The sequence below is a fragment of the Ahaetulla prasina genome, chromosome 5 (assembly GCF_028640845.1).
Source record: "Ahaetulla prasina isolate Xishuangbanna chromosome 5, ASM2864084v1, whole genome shotgun sequence".
NCBI classification, from domain to species: domain Eukaryota; kingdom Metazoa; phylum Chordata; class Lepidosauria; order Squamata; family Colubridae; genus Ahaetulla; species Ahaetulla prasina.
Genome location: NC_080543.1, coordinates 1,321,932 through 1,342,017, shown reverse-complemented (window position 1 = coordinate 1,342,017; position 20,086 = coordinate 1,321,932). Strand labels below are relative to the sequence as shown.

Here is a 20,086-nt window from a genome sequence, read left to right as displayed (position 1 = left end):
TGTCTCATGACCTTCCCAAGCACTGTTGCAGTGTTGGACTAAAAGTGTCTCTTCCCAGAGAAGATCTATGACCCAGCACAGTTTTGGAGGTTTTCATCTTGAAGTCCTCCAAGATCCTAACTAACCAGTGAGGCCACAATGAATGAGCACTTTAAGCAGGAACAGATCAGCTAGCTTCCACAAAGAACCCTCTCCATTTTTTCAACACCAAAATTTGGACCTGGATGGAGAAATGTCTCTGGAGGAGAAATGTCCCCTCTGGATGGTCCTCCCTGAGTCAGAACTGAATCCAAAGCCAATGTCTCTTACATAGAACTCTTCCCTTGCAACCCATCTCTAGAGGAAGGTGCCTGTTGGTCCTGAAGCCCAGGGGTTCATGTAATACAGAGAGCCACCTCCCCTCTTTTCTTCCCCCTCCTGGAGAAAGGCACAAACTGATGCAAGGGGAAGAATGGCTGCAACTTTCCCATTGTGGTCACCTATTGTGTTTGTGGCCCTTCCACAGGCAGACTATCAGCTGGGGAGAGCCGCTCAGGGTGAGCCAGGCCTGTCAGTCCTGAAGCCCAGGGACCGTGTTGTCCACAAGCTGTGCACCTACCTGGCCATCCTTATAGCAGAGCAAGTGAGTGTGAGCACAAGAGAGAGGGAAATGCTTCAACTGCTGTTGTAATTAATACAGCTTTCTGAATGATCACAGAGTCTCTTTGTGCTGCGTATTTCCTTGAAAATTATTATTATTATTATTATTATTTATTCGATTTCTATACCGCCCTTCTCCCGAAGGACTCAGTGTACAGCCAAAAGTAAAAACAGACAATACAATATACAATTAAAATACAAATTAAAAAACTTATTTTATAATTGGCCTAAAAAAACTTTAAATATATAAAACTAAAACCCCTTAAAATTAATAATAGAAAATTTAAAATCAATAAAATTTAAGCCTTTCTCAATGATGAGGCGCTCCAGGGTGTCTTCCGCTGTCTGGTGCGCCTGAGAGGGCTGGCACTGCCCATGGGTTGAAGATGGGTCCAGAAAGCCGGGAGAGAGAGGGTGGGGAATGGATGGGTGGGGAAGGAAGGACAAAGGAGTTTGTTTGGTCAGTGCTAAAGGATCCATTGAGGAGGTTGACCACAGAGAGAGGACAGGAATGAGGAGTGAAGTTCCAGTTGGAAAACAGTAAGTGATCGAGTAACCGAAAATTCAATTCAATTCAATTCAAACCTTTATTGTCAGAGTACAACATGTGTACAATGAGATTGGCTGAGACTCCCTTCGTGCAGGCCCCCCCCCCCGCAACCCAATACAACTCACAGTAAAAGACAAAAAGAAAATTCCTGAAAGACAAAAAGAAAAGCAAACAAGCAAAGAAATTCTCTCCCTCCCAGCTTAGGCTCCCCATGGGAGAAGAAGCAGGAAGTACTGGAGATAACAGAGCCCGCCTAGCCCCTCTCAACTGGCTTTGGAATGGAATTGATCTTGGTCCATTCATCGACTCAGGCACGGCCAGGAGTCCAACATTCAACCTCTAGTTGGTCTCCTAGTGAGGTCAGAGGAGCCTGGAGGACCTGTTCACAATGAAAGACCCTGCCCATTGCAAGAGACAGGCTCTGTCTGCTCAGATTACCAGCAGGCTACAGTTTACAAGGCAGGTGTCAAGCATGAAGATAAGCAGGCAAAAGCCATTTTAGATAAACAGGCACCAAGCACCTTCTTATCTCTCCTGTGCTATGTGCAGGCCCTGCCAGGTTGCTCTGCTGTGCCTGTGATGCTGCTCAACCCTATCTAAGCAAACACAAACTTCCCTAATTTTTCCACTGAAGGAAACTTTGGGAAGAGGCTCTGCTTCGTGTGCCTAAGCAGAAGGCTGCCTTGGTAGGGTTCTAGGGCGATTTGCCCCTGAGCAGCATGACAGGCGTCTTCCATCTGACAGCAGGATATTTAAGGGGCGTGCATAAGAGCACAAACGTGCCTACCGTTCCTGTCCTATTGTTTCCTTTCGTTATATCCAATTAATATAGTTATTACATACTCGTACTCATATACATGCTTATATATTGTATAATTATTTCATGCTTATGCTTATATATACTGTGTGACAAAATAAATAAATAAATAAATAAATAAATAAATAAATAAATAAATAAATAAATAAATAAATAAATATTTGTAACTCAGGGATGAAATGTGCAGTCCTTGGTGCTCTCTGAGCTAGGTGGTTTCCTTGTGGACATTTCATGACCCAACTGGGGAACGAGGATTGTGCAAAGCCCACTCCATTCTAGCACTGATGATGTTACCAAGTTGGGTCATGAAAGGTCTGCAAGAAAACAACCAAGCTCAGAGAGCACCAAGGGACCTTTTCCTCCTCCTCCACCCACTCTCCTCCTCTTCCTCCTCCAAACCTCACTATGCCACAAAGGATTATGTAAGGTAACTGGACAATCGTTGACCCATTAGGTCTCTATTTTCAAGGGTATTTCTTTACCTAAGCAGAGAGTCCTAAGGCACCCTACACATGAGGGACTGGGCATGTAGGGTGCCTCTCCTTCCCATCAACACTGACTGGAGCTGACTGCTGAGGAAGGAGGTGAACCAATAGGGCTCCCAGTTCTAACCACCATCACCCGGTCCAGAAGGACATTGTGGCTGATGTATTGAAAGCCGCTGAAAGATCAAGGAACACAAGGATGGGGCATTGCCCAGCCCTGGCTCTGCCAAAGGTCATCAGCAAGTGTGGTGAATGCTGTCTGCCCCCTGGCCTAAAGCCAGACTGAAACCGGTCCAGATAATCCACTGGATCTGATGCAGAGCTGCTATGGCGCCTACAGCTCTGGTGATGACGCGTGTCTGCCACCAGGTCCAGTTTTCGCTCCTTCTCTTGTTCCCCAGGCTACAAATTCACCTTTCTTCCCTGGTGGAAAAGGCCGAGCACCCGCTGGCGGATCTGCTGAGTCTTTTTTTTTTTTTAATTGAAAAAGTTTTTAAAAAACCAAAGACATTTTGCCTTTCCCCCCCTCTCCAAAAACCCTTCCCCTCCCCCCCGGCTTCCGGGTCAATCCTGAGTATTGTTATACATAAACCAAGCATAGAATAAAATTTTCCCTTCCAATCCAATTAACCTCATCCAAAGCTTTTCATCTCCCAACCCCCTCCCCATTAAATAAAATAACTTTCTAATTATTCAAAGGCAATCTGATATTTGAATCTGATGTTTTTTAAGTTCTTATGTAAAAAAAACAAATTCCTTCCTATCTCTTAACATCTTGGAAGGAATCTCTTTCAACACCTTCAGCTCCTGTTCTCCAATTTTTAAAGTTGTCTGATATGAAACTTGCAAAATCTGATTTCTCATAGTCCTTTTCATAAAATAAACCACAATGTCCCGAGGAAGCTTTCTCTGTCTTGCGATCCAGGAATTAACTCTATATATTTTATCAATTTGGTAAGCTACCTCTTGGGGTTCCACTTCAATAAATTCAGCCAATGCTTCTGATATAATTTTTCTTAAGTCTTCTCCTCGCTGTTCTTGCATACCACAAATTCTCCATAAGTTTATATTGTAATATCACAACCTGATCTTCATTTTGATCCACTTTTTCTGAACACCTTGCATTTATCTTCTAAATGCTTATTTGACTGAGAGATCTGTTGCATTTCCTCTTCCAATCCCTCAATTTTTTACTCAGTCCTTGAACTGCCATGAGAATATCTTCTCTTGAGAAGTATAGGGTAGGGGATGACCAATATTGCCCCTCGGGCAGCAGTTGCCAATCCCATCTTGGCAACCGCTGTGTTGCTGAGGATGGTTGCGTAGTGCAGTGGGCAGCAGATGGCCACATAGCGGTCGAAGGCCATGACCAACAAGATGTCAGAATCCATTATGGAGAGGGTGTGGAGCAAGTACATCTGAAGCAGGCAGGTGCTGAAGCCGGTGAATAGCGGTGAAGGGCCGGTGAATAGCGCAGGCTGGTAAAGCCTGTTATTAAGAACACAAAGCCTGCAATTACTGCAGGTTCGAGCCCGGCCCAAGGTTGACTCAGCCTTCCATCCTTTATAAGGTAGGTAAAATGAGGACCCAGATTGTTGGGGGGGCAATAAGTTGACTTTGTAAAATAATATAAAATAAAATAAAATAAATATTTGTAACTCAGGGTTGAAATGTGCGGTCCTTGGTGCTCTCTGGGCTTGGTGGTTTCCTTGTGGGCATTTCATGACCCAACTGGGGGACGAGGGTTGTGCAAAGCCCACTCCATTCTAGCACTGATGATGTTACCAAGTTGGGTCATGAAAGGTCTGCAAGAAAACACCAAGCTCAGAGAGCACCAAGGGACCTTTTCCTCCTCCAAACCTCACTATGCCACAAAGGATTATGTAAGGTAACTGGACAATCGTTGACCCATTAGGTCTCTATTTTCAAGGGTATTTCTTTACCTAAGGCACCCTACACATGAGGGACTGGGCATGTAGGGTGCCTCTCCTTCCCATCAACACTGTCTGGAGCTGACTGCTGAGGAAGGAGGTGAACCAATAGGGCTCCCAGTTCTAACCACCATCACCGGTCCAGATAATCCACTGGATCTGATGCAGAGCTGCTATGGGGCCTACAGCTCTGGTGACGACGCGTGTCTGCCACCAGGTCCAGTTTTCGCTCCTTCTCTTGTTCCCCAGCCTACAAATTCATCTTTCTTCCCCGGTGGAAAAGGCCGAGCACCCGCTGGCGGATCTGCTGAGTCTTTTTTTTTAAAAAACAAATTCCTTCCTATCTCTTAACATCTTGGAAGGAATCTCTTTCAACACCTTCAGCTCCTGTTCTCCAATTTTTTACTCAGTCCTTGAACTGCCATGAGAATATCTTCTCTTATTTTTGCATTAAAATTCTCCATCATCTCTTTTGCCTATCTTCAGAAAGTTTTAATTGTTCTTTCAATATATCCTCAAGACTTGGTTCAGATCCCTTCTTCCAGAAGGCTTTAAAGGTTTAGCTGCCATTCTGTCTTCAAAAGAATCAGGAATTTAAACTTAACAACTTTCCTTTACTCCATTCAGTATAAAACTCCGTTTGTAACAATCCACAAATAACGCTACTTTGTTGTACTAAAAATTTTACTTTCACTTTCAGACGCCATTTTAAAAGTCAATTAATCAGAGACAAAGAAAGGTTTCAGGTTTCAAAAAGGGAGTCGGTACTTGCCGTGTTGATTCTACATCAAAGATCGAACGCTTGTGAAATTCCCGTCTGCTTAGAAAATCAATCAATTTAATAAGTCCTTTTGAGCAGAAGCGACTCTCCTACTCCTTTTTCCTGAAAAAAAACAGGAGCGCGTTTGAAGTTGGAGGTAGTGGAATTCGGTGGGATCATAAATCCAGGAAAATTCGCTCTTAAGAGCAAATCCCCTGTCTATATCTACCACTTTTCCACAGCTCTGCATAACCCTCTTTTGCCCAAAGGGTATGCTAAGGTCAGTGAACAGTGATTTATACTGTTTCACTGACTTTTACAATCTTCTAACGCGGAGTGCCCTGTTAGAGCATCCAGCAGGAGCGGTGACGTCACTGGAGCCGCCTCGGATCTGCTGAGTCTTCATCCCGTACACCAGTGGGTTCAGCATGGGGGGCAGCAGGACGTACAGGCTGGCCAGGATGATGTGGATGCAAGCAGGACGTGTTTGCCAATCCGGTGGGTGAGGAAAGTGAAGAGGCCAGGCACATAAAATGTCAAGATGATGCAGGTGTGAGCAGCACAGGTGCCCAGGGCTTTGGCCCAGGGCATCTCGTGATGACAGCTTGAAGACGGCCTGCAGGATCATAGCGTAGGATGCGGCAATGAGCCCCAGGTCCAGCCCCACCACGAAGAGTGCCACAGAAATGCCGTAGGTCCGGTTGATAAATGTATTGGCACATGTGACCAGCTTGACCACAGCCATGTGTTCACCGTAGGCATGTGGGATGACCCTGTGGAAGCAGTAGGGCAACCTCTTGAGAAGTATAGGGTAGGGGATGACCAATATTGCCCCTCGGGCAGCAGTTGCCAATCCCATCTTGGCAACCGCTGTGTTGCTGAGGATGGTTGCGTAGTGCAGTGGGCGGCAGATGGCCACATAGCGGTCGAAGGCCATGGCCAACAAGATGTCAGAATCCATTATGGAGAGGGTGTGGAGCAAGTACATCTGAAGGAGGCAGGTGCTGAAGCCAATCTCCCTTGAGCCAGTCCACATGATGCCCAGCATCTTGGGCAGAATGGTGGTGCTGAGGAGCAGGTCATTCACGGCCAGCATGCCAAGGAAGAAGAAGATGGGCTTGTGAAGATCAAGCTCCATCTTGATGATCAAGACCACAACGATGTTCCCCACCAAAGTCACCATGTAGACGAGGCAGAGCGGGATGCCACTCCAGAAGTAAAAAGCTTCCAGGCCAGGAATGCACACCATTATGAAGGAGACCTGGCCCAGGACTTCTGTTCCATTCTCCACCATCATCATGGCAGGTGTCCCACCCTGCATGCTCCAAGCTGCCTCTGGGCTGAAGGCATGGAAAAGACCTCTGATGGTTACAAAGTTCTGGGCTTCCTGAGGTGCCACCTGGGACCCACCCACCCACTCAGCCCTTTGGCTGAAATCTGCCCCCCCTCACCCATCTGTCAGTTCTTGTATCCTAACGATCCTTGCCCAGGTGGCTTCCTCAAATGCTCTTCCCATTCTTCCCTGCTGCTCCTGGAACAAGGGAAGTGCCAGGCCTGCCATCTTCAGCATTTCTCGCTTCAGTGGCATCCTACCACAAAATGCAGGGGAGGAAGGAAGAGGATGGGAAAGAGGGAACTGGCAGGGGAAGGAAGGGAGGGAATGACAGGGTGACAGGAAACAGAGATGTCAATCAGGAATGAACCAGCTGATCAAGGACCGTGAGATAGGAATGCGAAACTCCACCAAAGAGGCACCAAACCCCAAAACCATTCCCATCTAAAGCGAATACTGATGGACTGGTCAAGTGGGGAGGAGCCCCACTTGACGGACACTTGACGGACACTGATGGACTGGTCAAGTGGGGAGGAGCCCCACTTGACGGACACTTGACGGACACTGATGGACTGGTCAAGTGGGGAGGAGCCCAGGGATGTGGGGGAAATGCAGATTTTCCATGGGAATATTCATATCCAGCTTTGCTTATGCTGTAACTGCTTGAACTTAGTACAAGTGAACCTTTCACTTCAAAGAAGTGAAAGAGGAGGGGAAGTAGGAAAGCGAGGAGAAGGTGGTGGGGGAAGTTTAAGAAGGATGAGAAGGGAAGAAAGGATTAAAGGGGGGAGTGGCAGTCGAGCAGCCCTGACTGAGTATAATTTGAGTATAGGACTGATTGTTGGATAAGTGATTGTATTGTACACTGGTCAAATTGTGGGAATTATTATGGAAAAATAAAAAAATTTTGCAAAAAAAAAAAAAAAAAGAACTTAGTACAAGTGAACCTTTCACTTCAACAATGGAATCGAGGGTCTTTCTTCCCTAAGTGCCCAAGTTGGGACAAGCCTGGCAGGAAGACCCACAGATGAAGAGCACACCCAGAAGTATATCTTCCCTGATCCCTTGGAGATCAGACTCCTTGGAGCCTTGTAGGTCCAAAGGAAGAACTTGAAGGACCTCTCAAAGTCAAATGCCCACCCAGGAGGGAAACAAGTTTGGCAGTAGCTGCCTGAAGTTTGTTCTACTGCTCTCTGACAACCTTCCACTCTCAGATGTGGGCAGATAAGCTGCCCCTAGCTTGTGAAGCTCTAACCTCTCCCTTCCGTCCCTCCCTCCCTCTTAGCAAGGTTTTCCAGCATGAGGAACCAGTTCTCCCCTACAAGATGGAATCCCAGTAGGCTGGACACACATAGTCAATGGAAGGTCCTTACTGTCGAAAGGGAGGGAGCCCTGCAGTGGGTACCTGAGTTTTTGAGCCCCTACCCTTCAACATTTTCTTACATGAGGGAATAGAAGGGATGTGTACAAAATTAGCAGATGACACAAAGGTTTTTTAGGAGATTGCTGCCACCCCAAGATACAGGCTCAAGGTTCACAAGGGCCTCTGGTGGCTCAGACTGGTAAGTCAGTCTGTTATTAACAGCAGCTGCTTGCAATTACTGCAGGTTCAAGTCCCACCAGGCCCAAGGTTGACTCAGCCTTCCATCCTTTATAAGGTAGGTAAAATGAGGACCCAGATTGTTGGGGGCAATAAGTTGACTTTGTACATAATATACAAATGGATGAAGACTATTGCTTGACATAGTGTAAGCCGCCCTGAGTCTTCGGAGAAGGGCGGGATATAAATGCAAAAAAAATAAAAAAAATTTTTTGATGGACATGAACATACTGTTCAGTGCTATCATAATGCTGTTCAGTGATTAGAAATGTAACTTGCTGCCATTCAGCAGGAAAACCCAGAAGCAGAGCTACAGGATGGGTGGTGCCTGGCTTAGTGTCAGCTTCAGTTGTCCTTATGCGAAGGATTTGGGAATTGGTCTGATCTTGGTAGACCAAAGGCTAAACATGGCCCGGCATTAGGTGAAAGGAAAAACCCTAGTTTCTTTTGGAATATTTAGGAACATTTGGGCAAGGGAAAAAAAGCACAAGTATAGAATAGATGGTACCTGGCTCAACAGTAGTAACTGTGAGAGGGATCTTGGAGTCCTAGTGGATAATCACTTGAATATGAGCCAGCCATGTGTGGCAGCTGCCAAAAAGGCCAACGCAGTTCTGGGATGCATTAACAGAGGGGTAGAATCTAGAACACGTGAATTATTATTATTGCTTTATACTACATCAGTAAGACCACACTTGGAATACTACATCAGTTCTGGTGGCCACAATGTAAAAAAAAAAGATGTTGAGACTCTAGAAAAGAGTGCAGAGAAGAGCAATAAAGACAGTTAGGGGACTGGAGGCTAAAACATACAAAGAAAAATTGCAGGAATTGGGTATGTCTAGCCTAGTGAAAAGAAGAACCGAGGGTGGGGGGACATGTCTTCCAGCATTTGAGGGGCTGCCTGAAAGAAGAGGCAGTCAACCTGCTCTCCAAAGCTCCTGGAGGCAGGACAAGAAGCAACGGATGGAAACTAATTGAGGAGAGAAGCAAACAAGAAGTAAGGAGAAATTTCCTAATGGTGAGAACAATTAACCAGGGAAACAGCTTGCCTCCAGGAGTTGTAGGTTCTTCATCACTGGAGGTTTTTAAGAAGAGATTGGGCCCTTTGCCTGAAATGGTACAGGGCCTATCCGCTTGAGCAGGGGGTTGGACTAGAAGACCTCCAAGCTCCCTTCCAACTCAGTTATTATATTGTTTTGTTATTCTGAATAGGGTTGTTCAGCCAACTGCGATTCCATCTGCCAATGAGACCATCTGTCCACCATGTTCTGGTTCATCAAGAAGGAGGCCGTGGTCTACTTGGTCACATGCCTTATGAAGTCCAAGTACATCTCATCCACAGCATTCCCTTGGTCCACTAATTTAATCACCCTGTCAAAAAAAAGCAGTGAAAATGGACTTGCACGACCTTTTTTAAAACAAATCGTGCTGGCTTTGTTAACTGCACTGTTTTGATTTTCTTTGCTCAGTACTGGGGGGTTTCTTAAAGATTTCAGTCAATGGCCCTGCCAGTTCTTGAACAGTTTGTGGGGGGGGGAAGCCCCCCTGACCCAGGACCCCTGAATTCATTTGACCATTCCTTACCTGGTTTAATCTGTGTTTCTCTAGCAATGTATGATCTTCTGCGTGTCACAGCTTCCTGTCTCCCAGGGCTCTGCACAGAAGGGTTTGGAGGAGACCTTGTCTTTTCACCTATCCATTGGTGGAGTTGGCATGGATGTCTTTGGAAAGGAGAAGGACTTCTGGGCAAGCAAGGGAGATGGCTTCAGAGATTTCTCTGTTTTTTGCCGTGGAGTGTTGGCCACAAGTCTCCCAGTCCAGCTCAAAGATCTCTCAGGGCAACTGAGCTGCCCATCATGCTGTCCTTGCCAGGGGAACCTGCAGCTTCAGGATCACCCAGAGCATTTGGCCAAAGGCCTCAATCTTCAGGGAGACACTGGCACTCCCTGCTGGCACCGAAGTCTCTCTCAAGGATTGATGGTCTCCCTCCTTTGCTTCCTCCCTCTAGGTTGCTTCAAAAAGCAGAAGATAAATCATTCCAGTGCAGAGCCCAGGAGGCAGGTGGGGATGATCCTTCTGGCATAGGGATGTCCCGGGGGCTCTGCCAGGTGTGGGGGGGGGGAGCGGGCGGTTCCTGCATCCGCCCGACGGAAGCCTCTTGGGCCGCTCGACTGGCAAGACCAGAAGGAGGACGCAGCTGCTTGGCCCTGACTCTCTCCCTGGCAGCGTCTCAATTGCCGTGGGCCCATTGACCCCACCGGGGGCTTCTCTGGCTGACCTCCTTCTTGGCTGCTTCCCCATCACAGAAGAGCCAGAGTTCCTCCCAGGAGTTATCAGGCTTTCTGCCCCTTGAAGCGACTTGGTTCACAGAACGTAAGATGCCTGTGAAAGCAGCCAAAGAAAAGAGCCTGAAGGGTTCGTCGAAAGGGGTGGGGGAGCCCTCTCGGACAGCCAGGGGCCCTTCCTCCAAAGGGGGACGGGAGGCATGAGCTTTCGATGGCTTGGTGGCCATCCAGAACCCTCTGAGATACACAAGTGTTTTGACCAATGGGACGGTGATTAAGATTGGGGAGGGAGGCGCCATCCGATCCGTTTGCCTTGTCCTGCCAGGTCCCATCCTTATGAGTCTTCAGGAAATTGGAAGCATAAATGTGCTTTCCTACTCCATGTGTTTGCACCCGGATCTCCTGAAGTTAGTTCATTCAGATAGAAGGAACAGCAGCGTCTATGGTCTGATACTTATGCTCTCATCCACAGGGGTGGATTCAGTCCTGCTGGTCCTCTCCTACTTCTTGATCCTCAAGACCTTCCTGGGAGTTGCCTCCAAGGAGGAAGGCTTCTGGGAGCTCAGCACCTGCGTCTCTCACCTCTGTGCAGTCTGTAGCTTCTACGTCCCCATGGTTGGGCTCAGCATGATCCATCGGTTTGGGAGGCAGGCAGGTGCCCCCCCATCGCCTTCACCCTCATTGCCAATGCTTTTTTGTTAGTGCCCCCTGTGAGCAACCCCATTGTGTACAGTGTGAAGACCAAACAAATCCGTATTCGGATCCTGAAGAGGGAGAGAGAACAGTGAGAACTTCAAGGTCATCACAACTAATGGCCATTTCTAGCTTGTAGTTCTTCTCCTCTCCCTGGAGACATGCGTGGAATTCAGTAAGAAACGGGATTCCAGAGTTTGTAGTGGAGCCACAGAAGATCCATCAGAAGGAGGACAAGCGGCTTCAGGAAAGGCTCAGACTTGCAAGAGGAGGAAAGTTGTTTTTTGTTTTTTTTTAAAAAACCTTTCGTTTCAGATCATGGATGAAGTCTGGCTCTGAAGTTGTCCCACCCCAATTCAATTTTTTAGACAGAATCCTTTTCTGCTTCTTCTGAGGTTGAAAGGGATGGCGCTTAAGTTCCATTTAAGCAGAATCTGGATGCAATGGGACAACTTGCCACAGGTCAAATTGCAGCAGGACAATTCAAAAATTCTATTTAATTATTTAATTTTTGTCATTCCTATCTCATTTTGTCTCTCCTTTGGCATCCCTGCTTTAATGATTCTATTCCACGATTTCTTCAATATTAGAATAACTCTTGTCCCACAGTGAGTTGTCCTGTGGTGTTGCCTCCAAGGAGGAAGGCTTTCGGGCGCTCAGCACCTGCATCTCCCACCTCTGTGCGGTCTGCAGCTTCTACGTCCCCATGCTTGGGCTCAGCATGATCCATCGGTTTGGGAGGCAGGCAGACGCCCCCCCATCACCTTCATCCTCATTGCCAATGCTTTTTTATTAGTGCCCCCTGTGACCAGCCCCATTGTGTACAGTGTGAAGACCAAACAAATCCGCATTTGGATCCTGAAGAAGTTTCAGAGGGAGAGAGAACTTGGTGGGAGTCTGGACTGCAAACTTTGTGATCTATGGTCTTACATAGACTTTCTTTGAGCATTGCTATGATTCAGAGCAACGTTGTAATTCTAAATTTTATTTATTTATTTATTTATTTGATTTGTATATTTAAATTTAAGGTGTAAGGGGTATTGGCTGCATCAGAAACTCCTTTATTGTGTCAGAAAGAGAACAGGGTGCTATTTAAGGAAGGCTCTGATCTGCAGTAGAAAGAGCAAACATTGGAAATCCAAATAGGTTTGTCCATGCAACCCTGGCCTGACATTTCAGAGGAATGGAGAAAGGGTGGTCCCTGTTCCTTCTGCTGTGAAAAGAATAATTTTCAGAGGGTCTGTAACTGGTCCTCCTAGCCATGAATCAGATTCCCGGCTCCTTCAGTGTTGAGGAAGGATTCTAAACCTCAAATTAAAAAATTGCTTACATGCTTTGCATTGTTATCTTGTTGTTTATAAAAGAGAGCTTTATTCTCTGAATTGTTCAGGAGGCCTTCCCAGGTCCTCTGCTGCTTTTTGGATGGAAATGAAGCACGAAATACAAGGAGGTATAAGAGCTACCCTTTGATAAGATGGGCAGCCAATAAATTTGATTAAATAAATGAATAACAAAGAAAGAAAGGAAAGAAAAGAAGAGAGAGAGAGAGAAAGAAAGAAAGAAAGAAAGAAAGAAAGAAAGAAAGAAAGAAAGAAAGAAAGAAAGAAAGAAAGAAAGAAAGAAAGAAAGATGCATGCACTCTTCTGCCTGTTTGGGCCTTCTGGTCTCTCAGTGAGCCCTGCATGTCTCTTACTCAGGGGTGGGTCCATGAAAAGACACTTCACTTTCAGGACCTGATCCCTCTGTCCTGACATGGTCAAAGTTATAAATCCTGATCTAAGACCCAGTTCAGTCTAGTGGTTAAGGCACCAGGCTACAAAATAGAAGGCTCTGAGTTTAAGTTCCACCTTAGCCATGACTTCGGGCCAATCACTTTCAGTCCAACCCACCTCACAGGATTGTTATTATTGGGGGGAAATTGGGAGAAGGAAAGTGTGTTAGATACGTTTGCTGTCTTAAATTATTTGTAAAAGGTGAGATACAAAATAATTAATAATAATGAGTCGGCATACAGCTCTTCTGCAGTAAAGTTAGCTTGTCACAGTCCAACCCCAGCGGATACTTATGCTGTGTGCTTCAGTTAAAATTCAGTCATAAAGCTCCTAGCCAATACTTATAACATACGTTTTAAAATTATCAAATAGAGTTCACATACATTGCTGTCTCTCTGGAACTCCTTGCTGTTTTACTCACTTTTTTCCCCTAAGCTAAAAATCTCCCTGATCCACAGAATCAGAAGCTCTGGTGCAGGACAGGAGACAAAGCTTGTTCGGTCAAAGTGGCCACCCACCTTTCTTGGTCTGATTTCTCCCACTGCAGGACCACAACTCCAAGCTCAGAGCTTGCAACCAGGCAAGGCCAGGGATCTGGGATGGGGGAAGGGCTTTCTATGGAATGGGTGGGTGGGTTGGGGACACATCAGATTTGCCTTCTCTTGGTTCCTACGCCGAGTTTCAGTTACAAGGGTTCATGCAGAGTAGCTGTTATTATAATCAGGCATCTTTTATGGGACTAAAGAAGAACAGTTCCTATTTAGTACTATTCTTTATTTACAATACCTATAAACCACCCCAATCGTACTTGACTTTTAGTGGGGTACAATGGAGCAGAACACATCAATTGCACAAAACGCAGCATGATAACATAGCAATAAATAATAAGAGGGAAAGCCATCATCCAGTGAAGGGCTGAAGCAGCTCAGTCATCAGGATTTTGCAAAATCCAGGGAGATTAGAGGCCAAATTAAAATTTGTAAGACTAAAGTTTATGGAAGGCATGAAATGAAGCTGACATTAAAAACAGTTAATCTTTTACAGTACCACTTTTGACAAGTTGAGTAATTTTTTTTCATTTTGTGCAACGACAAATGCAAATTATGACTGAAGCAGTTCTGCTTTCTCCCTGCTGTTTGTCACCTTCTTGCCATTTTCTCCCATTAGTGGACCAATTGTTTCCTTCACTTATTCTTCTTTTTTACATGTTGAAAGAAAGTTCTTTTATTATTATTTTCACGTTTGTTGCAAGTCTTATTTCATTCTGAGTCTTAGCTTTTTTTAGCACCTCCACCAGGAGAGAAAGAGAAAGGGGGGGGGGAGATAGAGGGAGAAGGGATGGGAATGGAAGGGATGACCTTGAGGGATGGGAAGAGAGGCTGCCTAGAATATAATCAAACCAGAGAGAAAGGAGGCCCCAGTGGCTTAATATTGGAGGAAGAATCTTCCCTAATTGATCGAATGGTTAAAATGGAGATGGGAAATCTGTACCTTTCTGAAGGTACAACACACCTTGCATAGTGTCACTATGCCATAAAGTAGAATTAGCTCATCTAGTTGCGTCTCCTGTCTGGTTTACCTGGTAAACCAGGTAACTCCATTGGTCCTCAGAAGAGCATTTATAGAGGCCATATAGAATACCTCCAAAGCTTAATTTTCAAAGTGAAAATTGAAAACATTTTGGAATGTGGTACTCAGAATATTGAAAAGAAAGTAAAGGAAAAAAACCTCATCATTTTAATAGGAAACAAAAAATGTCACCTGTTTGGCAGAAAAGTAGCACGCTCTTTATCAACCTTAACTCAGACCAAAAGAAAGGAGGAGGAGGACAATAAAAATGCTTTTGATAGGATGGAGTGGAGTCCAACCGTTTTCTCACGGTGCAAAACTCCATCCAAGCAACAGAAATGAGGGTTGGTGAAGTTGGCTCCTCCGCCCCCACCTCGTTTGTGGGTGCAGTGGGGACCCCTGCCTCACTTGCCGAAGGCCCTGCTGAGCCTCTTCCAGATCAGCTGGGTTTTTACGGCATAGACCACGGGGTTGAGCATTGGTGGCAGCAGTTGGTAGAGATTGGCCAGGAGGATGAGGACAGCCTGGGGGATGCCATGGCCGAACCGGTGGGCAAAGAAGGAGAAGAAGGCTGGGGTGTAAAACATCAGGATGACGCAGACGTGAGAGCCGCAGGTCCCCAGGGCCTTCAGGCGGGTGTCTTTGGAAGGAAACCTGAAGACAGCTCTGAGGATCAGGAGGTAAGAAGCAGCAATGAGGAAAACGTCTAAGCCGGGAGACAGAAGGGTTGTCACAAAGCCGTACCAAATGTTGACAGCGATATTGGCACAGGCCATGCGGGCAATGCCCATGTGCTCGCAGTAGGAGTGGGGCATCACCCTTTTCCCACAGTAAGGCAGCCTCTTGAGGAGGAAGATGGTCGGGAACATCACACAGAAACTCCTGACCAGAGCCACCAAGCCGGTCTTGGCCACCATGGAGGGAGACAGGATGGAGGTGTATTGCAGTGGCCAGCAGATGGCAACGTAGCGATCAAAAGCCATGGCCAGCAGGATGGTGGACTCTGCAATGAAGCTGATGTGGGTGAAGAACATCTGGGCAAGGCAGCCATCAAAGGAGATTTCCTTGGAGTAGGACCAGAGGACGCTCAAGGTTTTGGGCACAGTGGAGGACGACAAGGTCAAGTCGGCCACTGCCAGCATGGCCAAGAAGAGGTACATGGGCTCGTGGAGGCTGTGCTCCATTCGGATGAGGAAGAGCAGGGAGAGGTTTCCCAGAAGCGCAAAGAGGTACATCAGGCAGAAGGCCACCGCCATCCAGCTGTGGTATTCCTCCAGGCCAGGGATGCCGACCAGGATGAAGGAAGCAGGAGGGAGGTTGCTCTGGTTGCTGGGCTGTTGGGGTTCCTGAAGCATGTTGACTCATTGCACCCAAGTCCAGGGTCCAATCCTCTGGTGGAGGACTCTACCGAAGGAGGGAGAAAGAAGGTGGAGAGGTGTAGTTACACCCGCAGGGGCCATAGCTTTAACTCAGAGGGAAGCAGCCACTTCATTAGTAAAAATTACCTTGCTAGAATTTCTAAGATATGATGCTGTGATGAGTGACGAGGCAATATTTTGAGAAGTACGTCAAAGAAGCTAATGAAGAAACATTATTGAAACACTCTTAATGAAGAAAGAGGACAAGAAACAGTGGAGGGAAACTAATCTAGGAAAGAAGCAACTGGAACTAAGGAGAAACTTCCTCACAGTGAGGACAATTAGCCAGTGGAACAACAGCCCCTTGCCTCAAATTGTAGGGTCTCCTGACTGAGCAGGGGGTTGGACTAGAAGACCTCCAAGACTCTTCCAGCTCTACTCTATTCCAAGAATTTGGACCAGAAAGAAACCCAATACAGTGTATTGGATTCTTTTCTTCCCTCTGGAAACTCTTGTTTGTAAATACAGAGAAATTGCCTGCTAGCTGACTTTGGAAAACCCGACCTAGAACTGCCACAGAGAAAAAGGACTCCACATATCCTCTGAAGCACCTGAAGGCAGGACAAGAAGCAACGGATGGAAACTAAGCAAGGAGAGAAGCAACCTAGAATTAAGGAGGAATTTCCTGACAATGAAAACAATTAACCAATGGAACAGCTTGCCTCCAAAAATTGTGGGTTCTCTATCACTGCAGGTTTCCAAGAAGAGACTGGACAATCATTTCTCTGGAATGGTATTGAGTCTCCTGCTTGAGCAGGGGGGTTGGTCTAGAAGACCTCCAAGGTCCCTTCCAACCCTGTGATTCTGAGAGTTCAGGAGGAAAACACAGCCAAGCTCTTGGTTGTGTCTTGGTTGAATGGATTGGTTTATAATTGATTCCATGACTTTACAGGTGAAGATGGTATGAGATTGGTCTGTAATTTTCTACTAGTCTAGGGTCTCCCTTTTTAAAGATAGGCATGACCGTGGATAATGATCATAGATCGGGCAAGGAGCTGGCTCTGAAAGATACCTCATGGATTGTGCATAGAGGCTCAGCTATGGCGGTGACAAGCTTTTTTAAGAAGTAGGCACATAATCGATCAGGGCCAAGAGACAGAGGTGGCTTTAGGTTACGTAGTGCCATTTCAACGTTATCTACTGTAAAATCAATATGTAGTAAATCGTTACAATTAGTTATGGTACGACTAGGAAATATGGGGCAGCAGCCATTGCTGTCGACAAAGACTGAACTGAAGAACATATTGAAGAGGTTGGCCTTAACATTCCCCCCCGTTAGGCTGATGACGTAAAATTACTTAACACCACTGACAATGCTGCTGCCCTACAAAGCAACCTTGACCATGTGTCAGAATGGTTGTGCTTTTGGCAACTCCAAATCTCAATTAACAAATGTTCTGTCTTACACATTGGCAATAAAAATCAGAAAACCAAATACAAGTTGGGTGGCAACAACCTCGTAGACGACCCTCATTCTGTCAAGGATCTAAGAGTACTGATCTCAAACGATCTAAGCCCCAGAGCCCACTGTAACAGCATTGCCAAAAAGGCATTAAGAATTGTTAACCTAATTTTGCGAAGCTTCTTCTCCAGTAACATTGTATTACTAATTAGGGCATAGAAAACCTTTGCCAGACCTATTCTCGAATATAGCTTGTCTGCCTGGAATCCACACTGTATATCGGACATTAATACGATTGAGCGGGTTCAGAGGTATTTCACGAGAAGAGTCCTCCTCTCCTCTCCTCTATTCACAATAGAATCCCTTATGCCACCAAGCTTGAAATTTTGGGCTTGGACAATCTGGAACTGTGCTGCCTGCGGTCTGATCTAAGCATAGTACACGGGCAAACAATCGATACAAACTCAAGGTAAACTGCTGCAAACTTGATAGCAGAAAATACGACTTCAGCAACAGTGGTCAACGCCTAGAATGTTCTACCTGACTCTGTTGTTATATCCTCAAACCCTCACAGCTTCAACCTTAAACTGTCTACCGTGGATCTCCCCCTATTCCTAAGAGGTCCGAAAAGGGGGAATGCATAAGCGCACCAGCATGCCTACCCTCCCTGTCCTACTGTCCCCATTTATTTGCATTCAGTTCCCTCGTTCACGTCCATGTTCATATTCGTATCTGCTATATGAATCTGTAGATATTATCTTATACATAATTGACAAACTAATAAATAAATAATGCTTAACAGCCCTTCCTTTTTTTTTTGAAAAGCAACTTTTTGCCATTATCAATACAGTAGTCTATTTTGGCTAAATTATGCTGTTAAGTATAGCATAATTAGCATATAATTAATTTTGCATAATGATAACTTTATTATTTAATAATTAAGATTATTTACATGACTAGACTTGGTGAGGCCATAAAAACACAGGCATTTTCCCGCATCAGACATGGATTATCTCACTCAGTAAGATTCTCACTCATCTAGATTCCAGGTGGGAAATGATACCTCGAAGAAATGTCATGTCCCAAATTCCAACCATGGTTGGTTGCCCCAATTCTTGCAAAACATTCTTTTATTGCTATCTCCAATAAACCAATATTTCCATGTTACCATCTCCTTTGTGCATTTGGCAGTCCCAAAGAAAAACAGCCTTCGGTTTACAGCAGGGATCTCCAAACTTGACAAAGGCTATGCTGGTTGGAGATTTCTGGGAGTCTGGAAGTCCACAAGTCTTAAAGTTGCTAAGGTTGGACCCCCCTGGTTTACAGAATCCGTCCTTAGGCCGGTGCCCAAAGTGGGCAATAGGCTGGCTAGAAGGGACTCACCAGCAGAGGGAGATGGAAGCAGCTCTTGAATGGAGTTGAGGAGCTTCTTCAGGTGAGGAGAAAGGACTCAACCGTGCAAGGAAAAAGATGATTTATCCAGCTTTCATGGGGACTCCAAGGACCCACTTTTCTCATCTTCAGGCAGAAATTGGCAAGAGGACAAGCTCCCTCTGCCCCAAATGGTGGAGAAACTGAGCACACCTCAATTCCCAGGTGGCTGTTTTCAACTTCACGTCCGCTGGTGGTTTTTTCCAAGGAAAGAAGAGTCCCCTGTGGCCAGTTAGAGGATGCTTGAATGGCCCCCTAGGAGGGGTTCCAAGAGGGCAGCTGCTTCCTATGGGTGGAATAACCCCCCCTCCCACTAGCTGCCCCTCTGACTAACTCTGCTGGGGGAGAGGACTTGGTGTGTTTCACCAGGGTGACCTTGGGGAGAAAATGTGTGGCCACCAGACTTCTTGTGGATCAGAGAGGGGTCAATCTTGGGCTGGGCCAAAAGGAAAAAGAAAACTCAGTTCCCCAGGAAATCTGCTCGCTTATTTATTTATTTTTATTTTTTGTATTTTTTGAACTATCAGGTGGCCTCAGACCCAGAACACCAATCGTTCTCTTGCTGAGCCCGAGAAGTGGAATCCAATGTCAAAGGTTGTTGTGCACCACAATTGGTCTGGATGACCACTTTATGATTAAATGGTATTTGGTTGCCCTCCTCACTAAAAGCAACTCGGGACAATGAAGGCACCATACGTGTGAAACACATGCAGGGACTCTTCCCATGCAAAGGTTGTGAGTACGCAGCTGCACTCGTGTCCTCCGATGCAACTGCATACGCCTCAGTACTTTTGTGCTCATCACGTGTGCTTTGTAACATTCATCTTTTAAAATTTTAATTTATAGCCCAGTTTTATTATTTTTATAGATTAAGACAGTAAATATTTAATATTTCTTTTTCTTCTTCCCACAATTCTGTGAGGTGGTTGGGAGGAGACACCCAGCCAGCTTCCAGGCCTAAACAGAACTCCCTGCCTGTCTCCTGGGGATTCGCCCCAAGTGCATCAGCAGCAAAATCGCCTTCAGGCCACCAGAGAACATACCCTCCTCATCTGCTCAGTCTCCGTAGAGACCGTTTCTAGCTGCTTGATAAGAGCTTCGCTGAACCTGTTCTGGGGTCTCCAGGTCTGCCTTTCAGCACCAGGAGCCAGAAAGGGCCCAAGCAAAGCAGAATAAGGCCCTGATCGGGAAGCCCTAACTCTGCAGTTCCTTCCTTTCAGGTGCCTCATCCTGTGGACTCCAAGACTTTGTCCCTAGTCCAGCTGGCCACTATGGTTCCCTGCAGTCGTCTCTTCTCCAGGCAGCACCAGGGCCTCTTCCGGGCTCCCCATGTGGACCCTCTGCAGACGGACGAGCGTCTCTCAGCATTGACTGGAGCCAACCAAACCTCCATTTTTG

General features: G+C 46.1%; 2 protein-coding genes and 1 pseudogene across 2 annotated transcripts; 1 reads left to right on the top strand and 2 right to left on the bottom strand.

Annotated features, from left to right (window-relative positions):
• Window positions 1–4,555: 4,555 nt before the first annotated feature.
• LOC131199343 (olfactory receptor 52L1-like) lies at window positions 4,556–6,510 on the bottom strand (annotated as a pseudogene).
• Window positions 6,511–10,496: 3,986 nt separating this feature from the next.
• Window positions 10,497–13,400, top strand: LOC131199342 (olfactory receptor 51L1-like). The gene is made up of 4 exons (XM_058185019.1): window positions 10,497–10,533; window positions 10,609–11,058; window positions 11,842–11,985; window positions 13,327–13,400. Exons 1-4 carry the CDS (start codon window positions 10,497–10,499, stop codon window positions 13,398–13,400), a joined length of 705 nt encoding a protein of 234 aa, XP_058041002.1.
• Window positions 13,401–14,714: 1,314 nt separating this feature from the next.
• Window positions 14,715–18,295, bottom strand: LOC131199481 (olfactory receptor 52B2-like). The gene is made up of 2 exons (XM_058185285.1): window positions 18,276–18,295; window positions 14,715–15,757 (listed from the first exon to the last, which is right to left on the bottom strand). Exons 1-2 carry the CDS (start codon window positions 18,293–18,295, stop codon window positions 14,842–14,844), a joined length of 936 nt encoding a protein of 311 aa, XP_058041268.1. The 3' UTR covers window positions 14,715–14,841.
• Between the last annotated feature and the right edge of the window lie 1,791 nt (window positions 18,296–20,086).